General features: G+C 39.8%; 1 protein-coding gene across 1 annotated transcript; it reads left to right on the plus strand.

The window, feature by feature from the left end:
* The first annotated feature begins 1,957 nt into the window (after positions 1-1,957).
* On the plus strand, positions 1,958-14,937 carry LOC137043219 (uncharacterized). Its single transcript, XM_067419408.1, has 4 exons — positions 1,958-2,045; positions 6,450-6,474; positions 6,842-8,355; positions 14,710-14,937. Exons 1-4 carry the CDS (start codon positions 1,968-1,970, stop codon positions 14,935-14,937), a joined length of 1,845 nt encoding a protein of 614 aa, XP_067275509.1. The 5' UTR covers positions 1,958-1,967.
* Positions 14,938-16,001: the final 1,064 nt, after the last annotated feature.

Here is a 16,001-nt window from a genome sequence, read left to right on the forward strand (position 1 = left end):
TGCTCATTAAATGTTCTGATCTTTTCTTTTCTTTTTTTGTGTTTGATGTATTAAACTAAATATTAGTTTATTCTATTTTATTTATTTTTACAAAATGTATCTGTATGTATGTTCTATCGTCACATGCTGTTTTAATAAAGTTGAATTAGTTAACCTTGTATGTCATTTTTACTCTTCAAAAGTGTGTTGCAGGTGTTGATTATAATTAATTTACTGGTAGGCCCATAAATAATAGGATAAACAATATAGGCATATAAAAAGTATAATGTCTGATATTAAAAATGAACCACAAAATGGTTAATGGGGAATATCTATATCTAGCATTAAAAAAAATAGTTGTCAGAATGTCGTCTCGAAGTTGCTGAATGTCGTGCAACAACGTTGCTACAGCCCTGTTGCATCTTACAATTCTACGTTGTTACAATGTTGCGAGCACGTGGACATGCGACGTTGCCATAGTAGAAATGCAACGTGCCACAGACGTTGTGGCAACGTAAACGTGTTTGCTGGGTAATCAATATGTGTGCCTCAAGCTACCAATATACCGTATTAATAAAAATTCCAGTAATAAGAGACCAAATACTGACGAATATTTTGGTTAGTAAAGTGTCCAAAGTACGTTAAAAATAACCACTTAAACCAGTTTTAATACTTAACAAAATTAGCGAAGCCGTAGTATAGTAAAATAACTCAATTAACGTTACCATCTTGGTCATCTCTGGGGGAGCTGCGGTCTGGTTCATACAAACTCATCTTTTTCGGAGGGTTTCGCGCTCTTCTGGGCAGTTTTGTATTAGTTCCTTCTGCACTCATTCTGTAAAATAAACAAAAGTACAACACATTTCACGTCACGTTAATTATTGGGGTCTCACTGCACGAGATCAAATTTTTTCAATCATACACAATTTATGTAACTTCAAGAATGTATAGCTACAAAATACGACAAGTTTCTTCACAGAGTATCAGAACCCGCATACACTCGCCATTTAAAATGCCCAAATTTTAAGTAAAAAAAAAAAAAACATGTTGCTTACCTTCTTTTGAGTCCTGCAACTGTTTTTTCCTCCATTCCCGCTGCCTGCAACTCCATACGTTAACTAACTCGCGCCTTAACCTCGTTGATTCAGCAACGCCCCTCCAATGTGAATTAACCAATGACGATGCAGCATTTGTGACTGATGGCGCTCTCTTCTAATGCTGACGTTGGGGCTGCATCATCTATAAGGTTCAAGGTTCACAGTGTTTTTGCGCCAACTGAAGCTCAAAAAAGAAAACAAAGGTGGCGGTGCAGCATCTATAAGCGGTGAGTGGATACAGCGACTTTTTAATAATAGAATAAACTTACTTGTGTTTTATTTGTAATTTAAGGTTTTTGTGAGCTTTGTAAATGTACAACACATTATATTTTAGTACTTTATTTTTTTGTTTTTACATTAAAAAAAATCTAGTTTTATTTTTATTTCAGTTAACTGAAATAGTTCTTACACGCCCATTATTTCAGTGTCATATAATTTTGTTTTCATTTACTACAATAACCTTATGAAACCCTAATAATGAAATGGTTTGTAAAATAAGTGATTGTCACATGCCAAGAGTTTTCAATTGTGCATTCTGTACCAGCTAATAAATGTTACAACTGCGATAATTTTCATTATGATCATAATTTAGTCAACTTTATGTTAAACAATTTAATAGGAAAGGTTGGACGTGTGTATAATTATTCATTTAATGTAACCTTTTTCAGTCTGAATAAATTTAATATATTTCGTGCCCTTTATGAACTATCTGTACCTTTTTTTTCTGTCAACCACAGGTTATTTTCCCTGCAGCCCCCGACACCAGTCAATATTGCTCTTCCATAGAGGTTACTGATACATTTGATAGTAGGGGGGGGGGTAAGTGTAACACTATTTAACACTGTGTATTAGATTGCACTGTCTATACCACCATCCTCAAAGAAGAGCAGAATGGCGCAGAAGTACAACTCACGCTGGAGGAGAAAGGTGAAGAGCCAGCAAAATACTTGCAAAAGATACAGAAGAAAGGTTGGGAAATTTACATTTTATTGTTTTTATATTGTCATCTGCAGTGATTGATTATAAGCATATTCACCCAAGTTCTGTATTTACGTACGATTTGAGGTGTTGGTACTTAACTTGCCACATGATATTTCCACTCCACTACATTTTAGGGAAAAATAATATTTTAATGTTTACTACACTACATTTATCTGATAACTACCGGTATAGTTTCCATTTGCTTTACAGATTACATTAAGCTTCAGAGTCAAAACAGCACATTTTTAGATTAATTTACATGAATGATTTAACTAATTCAGGTCAATAACAAATCTGCTTATTGGCCAGGACATAATCAACCAACCCATACATGTAAATATTATGTAATTTACTTACACTTTTGAAACTGAAGTACATTTACTGTGATATTATATACTTTAAAGCTACACTGTGTGATTCCCCCAGTTAGTGGTGAAAAGGTATATGACCATCCAGTGAATAATAGTTTCTGTTCCTCTCAATTCTAATTTCGTTTTAAAGGGATACTTCACCGCTTTTTCATATTAAACTATGTTATTCCCTTAACTAAAACGAGTTGATACATACCTCTCTCATCTGAGTGCGTGCACTTAATCTCTCTGACGCGCGGTGACGATCTAATAGCATTTAGCTTAGCCCACTAAGCCCAGTTCATTCACTATGGTACCAAACAGAGATCAAGTTAGAAGCGACCAAACACCTCCACGTTTTCCCTATTTAAATACAGTTACACCAATAGATGAACGATCAAGTATGATGACATAAAATAAAACATGGCGCTTTTCTAAGCGGATTAAAAAGGAGAACTATAATGTATGGCGGAATAGCACTTCTGAGAGTACTTCGACTCGGCGCAGTAAAAAGTCCTGCCTGAAACATCTTCCCTCACATCTCCCCCTCCCCCCTATTGACAGAAATGAGAGAGTGAGGGGAAGATGTTTCAGGCAGGACTTTTTACTGCGCAGAGTCGAAGTACTCTCAGAAGTGCTATTCCGCCATTCATTATAGTTCTCCTTTTTAATCCACTTAGAAAAGCGCCACGTTTTATTTTATGTCACCATACTAGGTCGTTCAACTATTCATGTAACTGTATTTAAATGGGGAAAACGTGGAGGTGTTTGGTCGCTTCTAACTTGATCTCTGTTTGGTACCATAGTGAATGAACTGGGCTTAGTGGGCTAAGCTAAATGCTATCAGATCGTCACCGCCCGTCAGAGAGATTAAGTGCACGCACTGAGATGAGAGAGGGATGTATCAACTCGTTTTAGTTAAGGGAATAACATAGTTTAAAAGATCCGTTCTTCGCGTGTTTCGAAGCTTTGATTATGTTTACAGTGTGCAACATAACATGAGTTCATGTTTCGCGTGTAAAAAAACACAGTATTTTTCACACAATTTACTTATCTGTACACTAGGGCTGGGATGACGTCGACGCAAAAAATACGTCGACGCAAAATATGCGCGTCGATTCGTCAGACTCAAAATAAAGATGGCGGCGCCGGAGAGTAGTAGCAACCATAGATGTACATAATAAAGTATATTATGTAATTAAGTATATTATTTATTATGTATATCTATGGTAGCAACACGAGTGGCTCCTCAGACTTTCAGAAGTGCAAGGCTTGCGGGTTGGCCACAGTCTATGGGGTTGGCGCGCGGTGCGCACGGAGCATCACAGGCATGCGCGCACGCGTTTTGTTGTCACGGCTACATAAACAAATTTCTGCACACAGGAAGACAGATGTTTTGGTAATATTTGATGTATTTTAATCACAAAAACAAACGTTTGCATCAAGTGAAAGCATCGGACACATTGGCTACGTTACCTACATAATAAGCTGTTTTAAATTTAAAATGTTCAATGTCTAATCGCGCTGATGTGACCGAGGATATCCATCCTCTAAGTGAGCAGTTTCATCCCAGGACTATTCCGGTTTTAAACAGAATATTGGCGCCCGTAATGCACTCTACATGTAACTTTTTTCACTGTCATGCCGCGGATGCGCGTGGCGTTTCTGTTGCGGATCAGCCACGGGGCTGCGTGGCGTTTTCTCTGCCTTTGCACACTAGAAGCGTGTCTGACGCGGCGCTGCTGCTGCTATTGATGCGGAGGGAAGCCCTATTCCTAATGTTAAACATAAATAGCCTACTGATACAGCAAGGACAACGTCGGGAGTAGCCACATATCTATGGTATTGACGGCAAAATAGGCTACAGAATATTTCGTTCTGTATTGACAGTTGCAATATTTCAAAATCGATAATTGACGTTTTTTATTATTACAATTAGGCCTATTTATGTAAACCTACAGACTTTCAAACATGAAAATGTAATTTAATAATATGTATTCGTGTCAAAATGATATATAAACATCTTTTCCTAATCTATTTGGCCCGGAGGAGACGCTCCCAACACACGTGAAAAATAGGCGCTCTTCTATTTCCAGCATGCACGCGTTTTCCGCGCGTCACAGTCAGTGTGCAAACTCCAACCTGTTAACATGTGAAACAAAAACGGACACGCCACGCAGCCGAGACGCTCACGCTTGCAGTGTGTCCCCGGATTTGATTAACCAACTTGTTGATATTTAATCGATGGGCATAGCCTGTAGGCTGAGTTGCATACATAGAAAAATCGTATAATATGTTTCTTTGTTGTAGGTTAATACTTATTTATTTGTGTGTGTGTGTGTGTGTGTGTGTGTGTGTGTGTGTGTGTGTGTGTGTGTGTGTGTGCGCGTGTGTGTGTGTGTGTGTGTGTGTGTAGCCTACTTTATGTTTTCAAGGTTTTATTGAATGCATTGTATAGTCTTACTTTGGAATTTTAAGAGCAATAAACATATATTGCAATGTTAAGGAATTCGTTTTTTTAATTCAGATAATTAAATCAACATGTATAAATTGCTATTAGGCAATTAATGGGGAGATAATCGGTAATCGAATCAAATCGTAACCGAATCGGACAGGAAAAATTAATCGTTAGATTAATCGATGCATCGAAAAAATAATCGCTAGATTAATCGTTTAAAAAATAATCGTTTATCCCAGCCCTACTGTACACCGCTGTTTTGTCTGTCCTAAAAACGGCCTGATGATTTCCTTGTTCTATGAAGTCCCTCCTTCAGAAACACGTAACGAGTTCTGATTGGGCCAGCGCTTCCTGTGTTGTGATTGGACAGCAGCATAGCGCACTGTGCCCGGAAAGGTCCCGCCTCTTCCCATAATGGGGAGATGCAAGCGCTGAATGCGCGCTCTTCTCCACGTGGGAGAGCAACGAGACCACGCCCCCTATTTTGCGTGTTCTTGTGGGCGGAGGGTTAGTCAACAAACGGTTCTAGTGACGTCATTACTGAAGGAAGTGCAGCGGTGTAGTCCAAACCGGCCGCTCGCTGTAGGCTTTGAAAGGGAACTTCTGTTAAATAAAATATCTCGCTTGACATTGAACTTTGAGCTTTATAATTTTACAGGTATTATTTATGCTCTAACAGCAACATTACACACTAACTAAAGTTTGAAAGATGGAATCGCGAAGAACGGGACCTTTAATATGAAAAAGCGGTGAAGTATCCCTTTAACTCCTACGGTGGCCGATTTAGTCCAACATTAACATGGCAATCCCCCTCTTCAGATTCGACACGGTGCCATCGAGTGTTAAAACGCGAAAGGCGAAGCTTGAATTTACGGGTACGTCCCTCTTTGGCTAATGTACTTTCAAGATGGAGGAGCAACATGGCGACCGGCATTCGAACCCCTCACCCGCTTGTATTTTCAATGGCATATTATAAACTTACGAGAATACTTTATTACTTGAAAGAAGTAAATATACATTAATGAGCACATATATTTTTGAAAGAACTAAGTGTTTTTAGCTAAGAATAAACTAAAAAAGTTACACAGTGTAGCTTTAATACTTCTACTAAAATCTTTTTCATGTGGGTAACTAGCTTTTACCAAAGTCATATTTTAACAACTTTTTACTGAAGTGTGACTTTCAGGTAATTTATAAAAATAAAAATAAAAAACATTTAGCTGCTATGTTCTTTACTCAGCTACATTTCATCAGCTCCATTTTATATAGCAATAAAATATTTGTTTGAAATGACAGTATGTTAAGATCACCTTTATATGTGGAATTAGCAAAATATTAAGAACATGTCTGACCGTAGTGTTCAACAGCACCACAAAGTACAGTTTTCAAAATGGCTATCCAAGTAAATAATCACCTCTTTTAAACAGATCCAATAAAATGTTAATATTATAATACCATGAGGGGAGAATTTATAGCAGGATTTCCTACAGTATATACTGCATTGTTGTAACCTAGGTATGCCTTATAAATTTGCATGCGAGTGTTAAATATGCTTAATGTATTATCATTCTCGGTTTTCTGCAGGACACACAAGGACAGGAAAATAAAGGTAAAACGTGCAAAAATGTAAAACAACTAACTCCATTTCCTTCAGTCTCCAAGATGGCATGTAGTTTATTTATTCTGCGGAAATCGCATTTTGCAAAGCTTTAAATTTTGATCGACTGGAGGGTTAATTCAAATAAATGTTAATGTGGCCAATAAAACACTGTTACTGAAGTGAGACCTTCAAACCTCACTTGGGTTGTCAAGGGTTTACTGACAGCTCAGGTGATTATTAAAACACTTTAATAGTCTAGTAATTAGTAATGTGTTTAGCATGAGTATAATGAAAAATAAACATGTTGAGACTAGTAAGCCATAAATTCACCAATCAAGTAAAAGCAAATTAATCAATTGATTTTTTTTTCTAAAAGCAACAAACTGGAGGTCAGATGATTGCAGCACCGAGCAAGTGACCAGATCTGCTAATTTGGAAGACTCTTCAAACACAAATGTGTGTAACATCCATTACGCCAACCATTCATCCCAGTGCTATGGACACACAAGTGAGATGCATCACTCTGGTCTTAATGTTGAATCAGAGCCTGAACAGCCTATTTACATGGATACATTTCCTGAGCACCTACCTGAATTTGTTGAAGAAGGGACTTTAGATGACAATGCGTTATTTGATGAAGACTTTTCAATTGATGATGACCTATCATTTGAAGACAGTTTTGAGCTTAACCAAGAAGAGGGAACAGAACTTGAAAGCTCTACAAACACTGTAGATCATCCACTGTACAGAAATGCACCAATTTCTGTTGCAGAGAGTCTTCTCCTCATAATGACTTTTGCAAACAGACACAAATTAACAGGAAAAGCTCTCAGTGATTTGCTTACATTAATATCTCTGCACTGCCCCTCTGATACACAGACTGAGTGTCTTAAAAATTTACACAAATTTAAACAGTTTTTTGATGATCCCTCCTCTCTGCTTTTGCACAAATATTGTAGCTCATGCTTCATGATTGTTGAGAGTACAGACACCCAGTGTAAAACCTGTGAAGCCAATGTGTTGATGGAGGGGTCAACCTCCTATTTCATTGAGGTTCCCATTGAAGCACAACTGAAGAGATTGTTTGCTCAGGAAGGTTTTGAAGAAAAACTTAAGTTCAGGTTTAATAGACATAAAAAGTGTCATGACAGTATTGAAGAAATATATGACGGAAAAACCTATCAGAAATTTACTACTTGCAATGGGCCTCTCAGTGATTCCAGAAACATTTCATTAATGTGGAACACAGACGGTATACCTATTTTTAAGTCTTCAAAGTTTTCTGTTTGGCCTTTTTATTGTGTCATAAACGAGTTAAATTTTGTTGAACGCACGAAACGAGAAAACATGATATTTGCAGGTGTTTGGTTTGGGGATTCAAAGCCGTCAATGTTGACATTCCTTGAACCACTGTGTGGCACTCTGAACAAAATTGAAAGAGAAGGAATTTCTCTTCAGTTTGCAGGAGCTCAAGAACCTTTCATATGCAAAGCCTTTACCATTGCAGGAACCTGCGATTTGCCTGCAAAAGCTTTGGTACTTAATACTGTTCAATTCAATGGACATTTTGGATGTCTAAAGTGTGAACAGCCAGGTCAAACAGTGAAGACTGGAGAGAGAGGTCATGTCCATGCCTTTCCTTTCCAGAAGACAGATCCAAAAGGCCCGCCTCGTACTCACAAGGGGTTTGTAGATTATGCTAAGATGGCCTATGATTCCAACAGTGTTGTTCATGGGGTGAAGGGACCTACGTTTCTCAGCAGACTAACAAGCTATGATTTGGTCTTGGGCACAGGTATAGACTACATGCATTCTGTACTACTGGGAGTAATGCGTCTATTGATGTTTTTGTGGTTTTCCACAGAGTTTTCTCGATGTGCATTCAGTATGGTCAGATCAATCAAAGAAGTTGACAAACGTCTGAAAGAAATAAGGCCACCATTTAGGATTCGATTCCCTCGTTCTGTGTCTTCTCACAGGATGTTCTTTAAAGCATCTGAGTATCGGTCCATTTTGCTGTTTTTCGGGCCAGTTGTATTCCGGGGCATTCTTGCAGGACTGTATTACAACCATTTCCTGCTCCTTAGTGAAGCAATCTTTATTCTTCTGATGGAGTCAATAACCCCTGCTCAAATAGATCATGCTGAGAAACTACTCTGGAATTTCTGTTCTCAAATGAGTGGACTCTATGGTGAGCGATACATGACAGCCAATTTGCACTTACTTGTCCATTTAGCTGATAGTGTGAGAGCTCTTGGACCTCTGTGGACACACTCTTGCTTTCACTTTGAAGACAAAAATGGGTACTTGCTCCGTCTTATACATGGAACCCAGAATATACCTGCCCAGATGGTAAATGCTGTAAAGACTATACAATCTCTCCCTAGCATCACACAAAACATAAAGCTGAACATAGTAACTACTGAGTTTTTGGCCAGAATGACAAATAGCAATAGTTATCAACCAAGTAATGTTGTCAATATTGTGGCCATGTTAGGGGCATCATTCAATAGATGTCTTGAAACTGATGATATTTTTCTTCTGGAACGGTTTCTTGGTCAGGCTTTACATAGTGATGTCGTCAAGGCATATAACAGAGCTCAAATAGGGAAAATAATTTACACTTCCCAGCAGTATGTCAAAACCAAAAGACGAAACAATTACACAGTGTTATTTTGTGATGGTGCGCAGATCAAATATGGACAGATTAAATTATTGTGTTCCTACAAAGAACCCAATGAAGGTCAGAATGAGATAAAACTTGCATTTTTGAATGAATTTGCAGTTGCAAGCATAAATCTTCTACAAGATACTTTGACAGGTGGAACGTGTTTCCATATTGTTAGCCTCCTGGAAGTTCCTGTGAGAAAGACAGTGGTAGGACTTGAAAGTATTTTGGGCAAGTTGATGTTCATTGATTTGTCCTCGATGCCTGGTATTGTGTTTGCTGCACATTTCCCTAACAAACTTGAAAGGGACTAAAGGTATTATAAAGTCAAAGATATGATTTTATTTTGAACAGAAGAGCCCATGATTTTTCCAGGTAGTTGAAAGTCCTTACTGAAAATGTAAAATATGTTGATGGACAAATAGTTTATACTGTGATGCCATCTCAACTGTTTTATATGGGAAAATCTATTGTCATACAAAAAGGTCACTTTGGGGCTAACATGAGAAGATGCATACATCTGAATATACAACATTAAATTTATTAATGATATGAGTTTTTGGCAGTTAAACTTTGATACATCTGAAATGTTGAAATTGTAATTTCTTTGCTCTCAAGTTACCAATAAATTACTGTTTTTATTTTACAATGTGTTTTGTGTGGTTAATACAATTATTTTACTGAATTACATGCAGTGAAATATTTCAAATCATTTATAGAAAATAATATAAAAGAAGAGGGTCTTTGCAGCCTAAAATAAAAGATTTACAAATAATTTATTCATACAGTAATACATTATATTTAAAAAATCATGTGGATTAAGATATCATATATATGAAACAACCAAGACAGTGATCGAAGTCTGAGAATTCAATGAGCACTTGTGGAAATCTCTTCCTTTGCTCTATCTGAGTTGAGCATGAGATGCATGAATTGAAGCTGGGATGAGAGTATATTGAGTTCATGGAGAGAACTCTCTGATTTCTCTGTCTGAGATCACAAAGAGACACAGAAGTTGAGAAACTCTGAGCATTATATTAGAGCTTGTTGAGATCTCTTCTGAAACTTAAAAGGAGACTAAATTGAGATTTAGTGCATCTTATTGCTCCAGAGAAAAGCCTGAGACACAGGAGAAATACACCTTTGTCTCAGTTTGGTGTCATATGGATCTCAAAGTTGTCTAGGAGAAATAAATGAAACATTTTGGAGATCTCTTTTCAGAATTTATTTTCCTCTGGGACGTTATTGCTGTACTCGTCGACAATAAAGGCCATGTCATGTATAAGTGTGTTTGTGTGGACTGTGGAGTATTTTACAAAGGTTTAGAGGAAATTAAAGTTATATTATACAAGTTAGTAATACTCATAAATAAAAACAGTTCATATTAGTCATAAATATTGGTTTTTAAATGCTTTTTACCCAATTTTTTCTACTCAATTGAATTTGTTAATGTAACAAATGCAGTTACTCAGATCTACTTAATTTTTTTACTTACATTTACTCAGTTCATATGGTGTCTATAATTGATTTCACTGCTTTAAAATTTACTCAATTTTTTTAGTGTAAAATATTTCACCCAAAAAAAAAAGAGTAAATCATAGTATAAGTTTTTAGAGTGTTCACATTCTATGTTCCTTTCTGCCTCGCGCAGACCCTTCCAAAGGACTCCTTTGGCAGTGAGTGCGGAAAGACGGGTTCGGCGCGTGCACTGGATACGCGCACTAGTGAAGTTTTTATTAACAAAATTTCGGGAGGAGCACGTGCAGATAATTAAACCTGACTAAACACAAGCGGAGCACGCTCATATAATTAAACCTAATTAAACACAAGTGGAGCACATCAAGCTAATCAACGATAAGAGGGGTGTATAAATACAGCTGATTTACCTTCTTTCATTGACCATTTTCATTTTAGCATGGATGGCTTTTCCGGCTGGTCGCCTCGCCCGCCCACGCTGTATAGATCGCTCAAACAGCTTGAAACAATTCTACAATGCTAAAAAAATTCGTTACAGAATTCTAAGCCATTTCGGCCGCTTCCATCACGGTAAAACCAATTCTGCTTTTCCTGAATGTAATTGTGTTTGCTGCGATTCACTCGCGTTTCCATCTTCTAAAGTCGAATCATTGTTCTAAGGTAAGGTTATGTTCACAGCTGGTTGTTTTAGAAAATAAATAAATAAATAAAATGACGACAGAGTCATTCTGTCGTCGGACAGTGTAAAAGTGCACACTGCAGACTTGCTACAGGGGAAACTACAACAGAATTAGAAAATGATCTTAAATAATTTGTTACATGCATCAATCTTTCTTTCGATTGCCGCCTCTGTGTAATACAGACAGATACTTTTCACACGCGACAATTGCGTTCATCATGGACCCACTCAAGGTTGCTGTGGTGATGAACTATAGCCTAAATATAATGTTACTTGCTGGTGAAGCTAAATCATTAAAAGATGCCATTACAAAGTGCATATTACGGCAAACGATCAGCCACTGGAACCAGCTGATAATGTGAGCCTCACGTTTCAGATTCTAAGCGTTCTACGGGCTTGCACACCAATGCTTCAGTTCAGAGCAGTTCACAACGAATTCTCATTAAAAACGACAATGATTTCTTCATTGTGATTAACTTTGTGTTGTATTACACACTTCACATCGAGAGGCCGGATAGCTGGCCCGAATGGTTGCAGCTGAAGCAAACTCACAAAGGGGGTTTATTATCACCGTAAATCCCTCGCACACTTGGGGCAGTTAAACACTCCACTGACAACTGCGTTACTAAACAGAAAAACAAACGGCAAAGTAACAGAAATGTAGAACGCATCCATGCGCCTTTCACAGCTCGCGCTTCATCTACTACGGACTGCCTCTCATCAGCGAGTGAGATGAGAGTACGTTCCGCCTTAAAGGAGCAGTAGCCAATTTAACAAGTTAAAGTATCCACTGAGGCTTCTTTAGGGACCGTCTGCAAATTCACAGTAACTCACCAAAAGGCTTTTTTACGTTCCAACGTTTGTAGTACTTTCCTACTGGCCAGACTTACTTACTACAGGTGAAATTAACCGGAGTAAAGCTGGCTTGACATGGTCATTCGATATCCGTGGATCTAGGGACCGTCTCTAAAGTTATATTTAACTTTGGTATAGGACTGCACAACTCTAATCAAATTTCTAATTGTGTTTATGATTAGATGTTAAGCTTTGATTTCGTTAAAAGCCGCGTTGTTTCATTTTAGCTTGTAAACACAAATGAAGATGTTTTTTTTTATAAAACCTGTGATTTCTGTCCCTCCATTTAAGTCCATTCCTAGTGCTGTGGGCATCATTAAGTATTGACGCAAAGGCATCAAGACGGCCAGCGGCGGGACTGTCCATTCTTCTCAAACTTTGTATGAAAAAGATCCAATGACTATCATAAAAGCATTGTAAAGATAACTAATCGAGTGGCTAATCCAAAGTTAAGTCTTCTGAAGAGACACAATGGCTTGATGAATATATTTAACACAACGCACATACTGTAGTAAACATGGACGTTCAAATTATTGCGAGCCATGTGAAAACAACATGAGTTCATGCAGAATTAAATTTTTTAGGTGAGCTAGACATTTACAGTTTTAGGAATAGTCATTTTGACACGCTTTCTTGCGTTCAGAACTGTGACGGATTGCACTGATCAATTAAAGCCTGTACGCTGCTGGAATGGCGCTCCTCAATGTCAAAGCGCAAATATGATTTAAAGAGGCACTCCTTATAGCGAAAGTGCAAACATCATTTAAATCACCAGATCACATTTTGGTTTAGTAGTATGGTTATCCAAAGCATTTTAGATGGTTATTTTTATATGTGTAGTTTATTAGTAGCGGGAGAGGAGGGTCATAGAGACCGGGAGAGAATGCTGCCTACATTGAAAGCGTGAGTGACATTACTATATTAAACCACTATATAATGTGGAATATAGTGTATTATGATGCAATGGGGGAATATTTGTGGGTCCAGTTCATTGATAAGGTAAGTATCATGGTTTATAGCGACTTGTGACAAAAGTGTATTGTTACACCCCTAGTATAAAGCTATATTCAAAACATCATTCAATGTAAATTGTGATTGTCGTATTAAATAATGGCAATTACAATTTCAGGGGAAAATATGGATATTTATTTTAATAGGATACTGCATTGGCTCATACACAAAATATGCTAGATTTAAAGGTAATCACTGTTTCCCTCATACGAATGTGGTTCTCCATTTGTCTGCCTAACCTTTTCTCCTCAGATGCAGCAGTGCTGTTTCCTCTGCTCTCGCAGGAGCTCAGTTTCTCTGGCTAATTTCACCACTGCCGCAGCAGTGCTGTTTCCTCTGCTCCCGCAGGAGCTCAGTTTCTCTGGCTAATTTCACCACTGCCGCAGCAGTGCTGTTTCCTCTGCTCCCGCAGGAGCACAGTTTCTCTGGCTAATTTCACCACTGCCGCAGCAGTGCTGTTTCCTCTGCTCCCGCAGGAGCTCAGTTTCTCTGGCTAATTTCACCACTGCCGCAGCAGTGCTGTTCCCTCTGCTCCCGCAGGAGCACAGTTTCTCTGGCTAATTTCACCACTGCCGCAGCAGTGCTGTTCCCTCTGCTCCCGCAGGAGCACAGTTTCTCTGGCTAATTTCACCACTACCGCAGCAGTGCTGTTTCCTCTGCTCCCGCAGGAGCACAGTTTCTCTGGCTAATTTCACCACTGCCGCAGCAGTGCTGTTTCCTCTGCTCCCGCAGGAGCTCAGTTTCTCTGGCTAATTTCACCACTGCCGCAGCAGTGCTGTTCCCTCTGCTCCCGCAGGAGCTCAGTTTCTCTGGCTAATTTCACCACTGCCGCAGCAGTGCTGTTTCCTCTGCTCCCGCAGGAGCACAGTTTCTCTGGCTAATTTCACCACTGCCGCAGCAGTGCTGTTTCCTCTGCTCCCGCAGGAGCACAGTTTCTCTGGCTAATTTCACCACTGCCGCAGCAGTGCTGTTTCCTCTGCTCCCGCAGGAGCTCAGTTTCTCTGGCTAATTTCACCACTGCCGCAGCAGTGCTGTTCCCTCTGCTCCCACAGGAGCTCAGTTTCTCTGGCTAATTTCACCACTGCTGCAGCAGTGCTGTTTCCTCTGCTCCCACAGGAGCTCAGGAGCTCAGTTTCTCTGGCTAATTTCACCACTGCCGCAGCAGTGCTGTTTCCTTTGCTCCCGCAGGAGCTCATTTTCTCTGGCTAATTTCACCACTGCCGCAGCAGTGCTGTTTCCTCTGCTCCCGCAGGAGCTCAGTTTCTCTGGCTAACCTTTTCTCCACAGCCACAGCAGTACCGTTCCCTCTGCTGCCGCAGAAGCCCAATTTCTCTGGCTAACCTTTTCTCCACAGCCGCAGCAGTACCGTTCCCTCTGCTCCCGCAGAAGCCCAATTTCTCTGGCTAACCTTTTCTCCACAGCCGCAGCAGTACCGTTCCCTCTGCTCCCGCAGAAGCCCAATTTCTCTGGCTAACCTTTTCTCCACAGCCGCAGCAGTACCGTTTCCTCTTTTCCCGCAGAAGCTCAATTTCTCTGGCTAACCTTTTCTCCACAGCTGCAGCAGTGCGGTCTCCTCTGCTCCCGCAAGAGCCCGGTTTCTCTGGCTAACCTTTTCTCCACAGCTGCAGCAGTGCCGTTTCTCTCTCAGAAGAGCCTTTCCGATCGGTCGCTCCAAAACAAGGTTGCTCCCAGTAAATCAGCCAGTAGGGCCCATACACCCGAGGCCGTGACCTGCTCCCATCAGAGCCAACATGGGCTCTGCTGGTCAAGCAACCAAGCTTAGCAAAACGCCAGCCCACCAATTATCTGCGTATTTGGGGGGGTTTCTGGTGGCTGTCCTCTGCTTCTTGCATTTTTGGGGGGGTACTCTGGGTTCGGGCGAAATTCCGAGCCCGGCGCCCTCCCCCGGACAGCACGCCAAATACGCATAATCTTTACTCTTGTAGCGTCTGTGGTCTCTTACAATGAGGATCAAAGAGGAACCCAATGTTGATTGTAAAAGGGGGGGGGATAGCTTTTAGCCGCATGTAAATTAAGAGCCACGCCACAGAGTCTGGGGGAAGTGACAACTTCGGCAGTTTTACGACCCCGTCCAATAACACAGGCCCTGATCGGGTCACACGACTCGAACCCTGTTTCCCCCCCCTTTTTCATTCCCCAGACCGAAAGGCGCCAAGGCTCCTGTCAATACACAAGGACTCACACACACACACACACATTCCTTATGAAGCTTTAATTAAGACTATTCTAGACTGTATACGAGGTAGCTTGGTGTGTATATGCATGCTCCTTGACTCAGGCCTACTCAGTCATGGCATAGAAACAATGTAAGCTCATTTTAAATGCTTGTATTCCTGTGTAAAATTGTATCTCTGTTTTAATATCTCCCAGCCATAAGGTGTTTGATATCTAAATATTCCTATTTCTTTGACTTACTCAATGATGCACAAAATGGGATTGTGAAATGTATCATTAATATGTTTAGCCGACTTGGGAGTAAAACCATACAAAATCAACACCCCTTTACGACACCTCAGGAACATGCAAAATAGGCCATAAAATGAGACAAAGAGAACTTTTCCCGCTACCGAATTCACCCTCTGGATTGGGTGAATTAGCCAGAAGGGGGCGTGGATTAATTCTCTTAAAAGACCAGTGGAGACCACAATCTCCTCTTCTTGACTTCCCTCTTCGCTTCTGAAACTTCTTCCCGGCTTGACTTCTGAAACTCTCCTCTGAACTCTTCTCTTCTGGAAACTCCTCTTCAAGAAACTCCGTTTCTACAATCCGGTCTTCAACAATCCTTTGTTCCTCGTTCCATCAACTTAAGCCACAGGCTTCTTCAGG

This window comes from Pseudorasbora parva, chromosome 16 (assembly GCF_024679245.1).
Source record: "Pseudorasbora parva isolate DD20220531a chromosome 16, ASM2467924v1, whole genome shotgun sequence".
NCBI classification, from domain to species: domain Eukaryota; kingdom Metazoa; phylum Chordata; class Actinopteri; order Cypriniformes; family Gobionidae; genus Pseudorasbora; species Pseudorasbora parva.

What these genes read in the sequence shown, in the direction of transcription:
- LOC137043219 (XM_067419408.1), top strand. Translation starts at nt 1,968, where the DNA reads ATGGCGCAGAAGTACAACTCACGCTGGAGGAGAAAGGTGAAGAGCCAG. An exon ending in GCAAAAGATACAGAAGAAAG is followed by an intron (nt 2,046 to 6,449) that starts GTTGGGAAATTT and finishes GGTTTTCTGCAG; the next exon opens with GACACACAAGGACAGGAAAA. An exon ending in CTCGATGTGCATTCAGTATG is followed by an intron (nt 8,356 to 14,709) that starts GTCAGATCAATC and finishes TTTTCTCCACAG; the next exon opens with CTGCAGCAGTGCGGTCTCCT.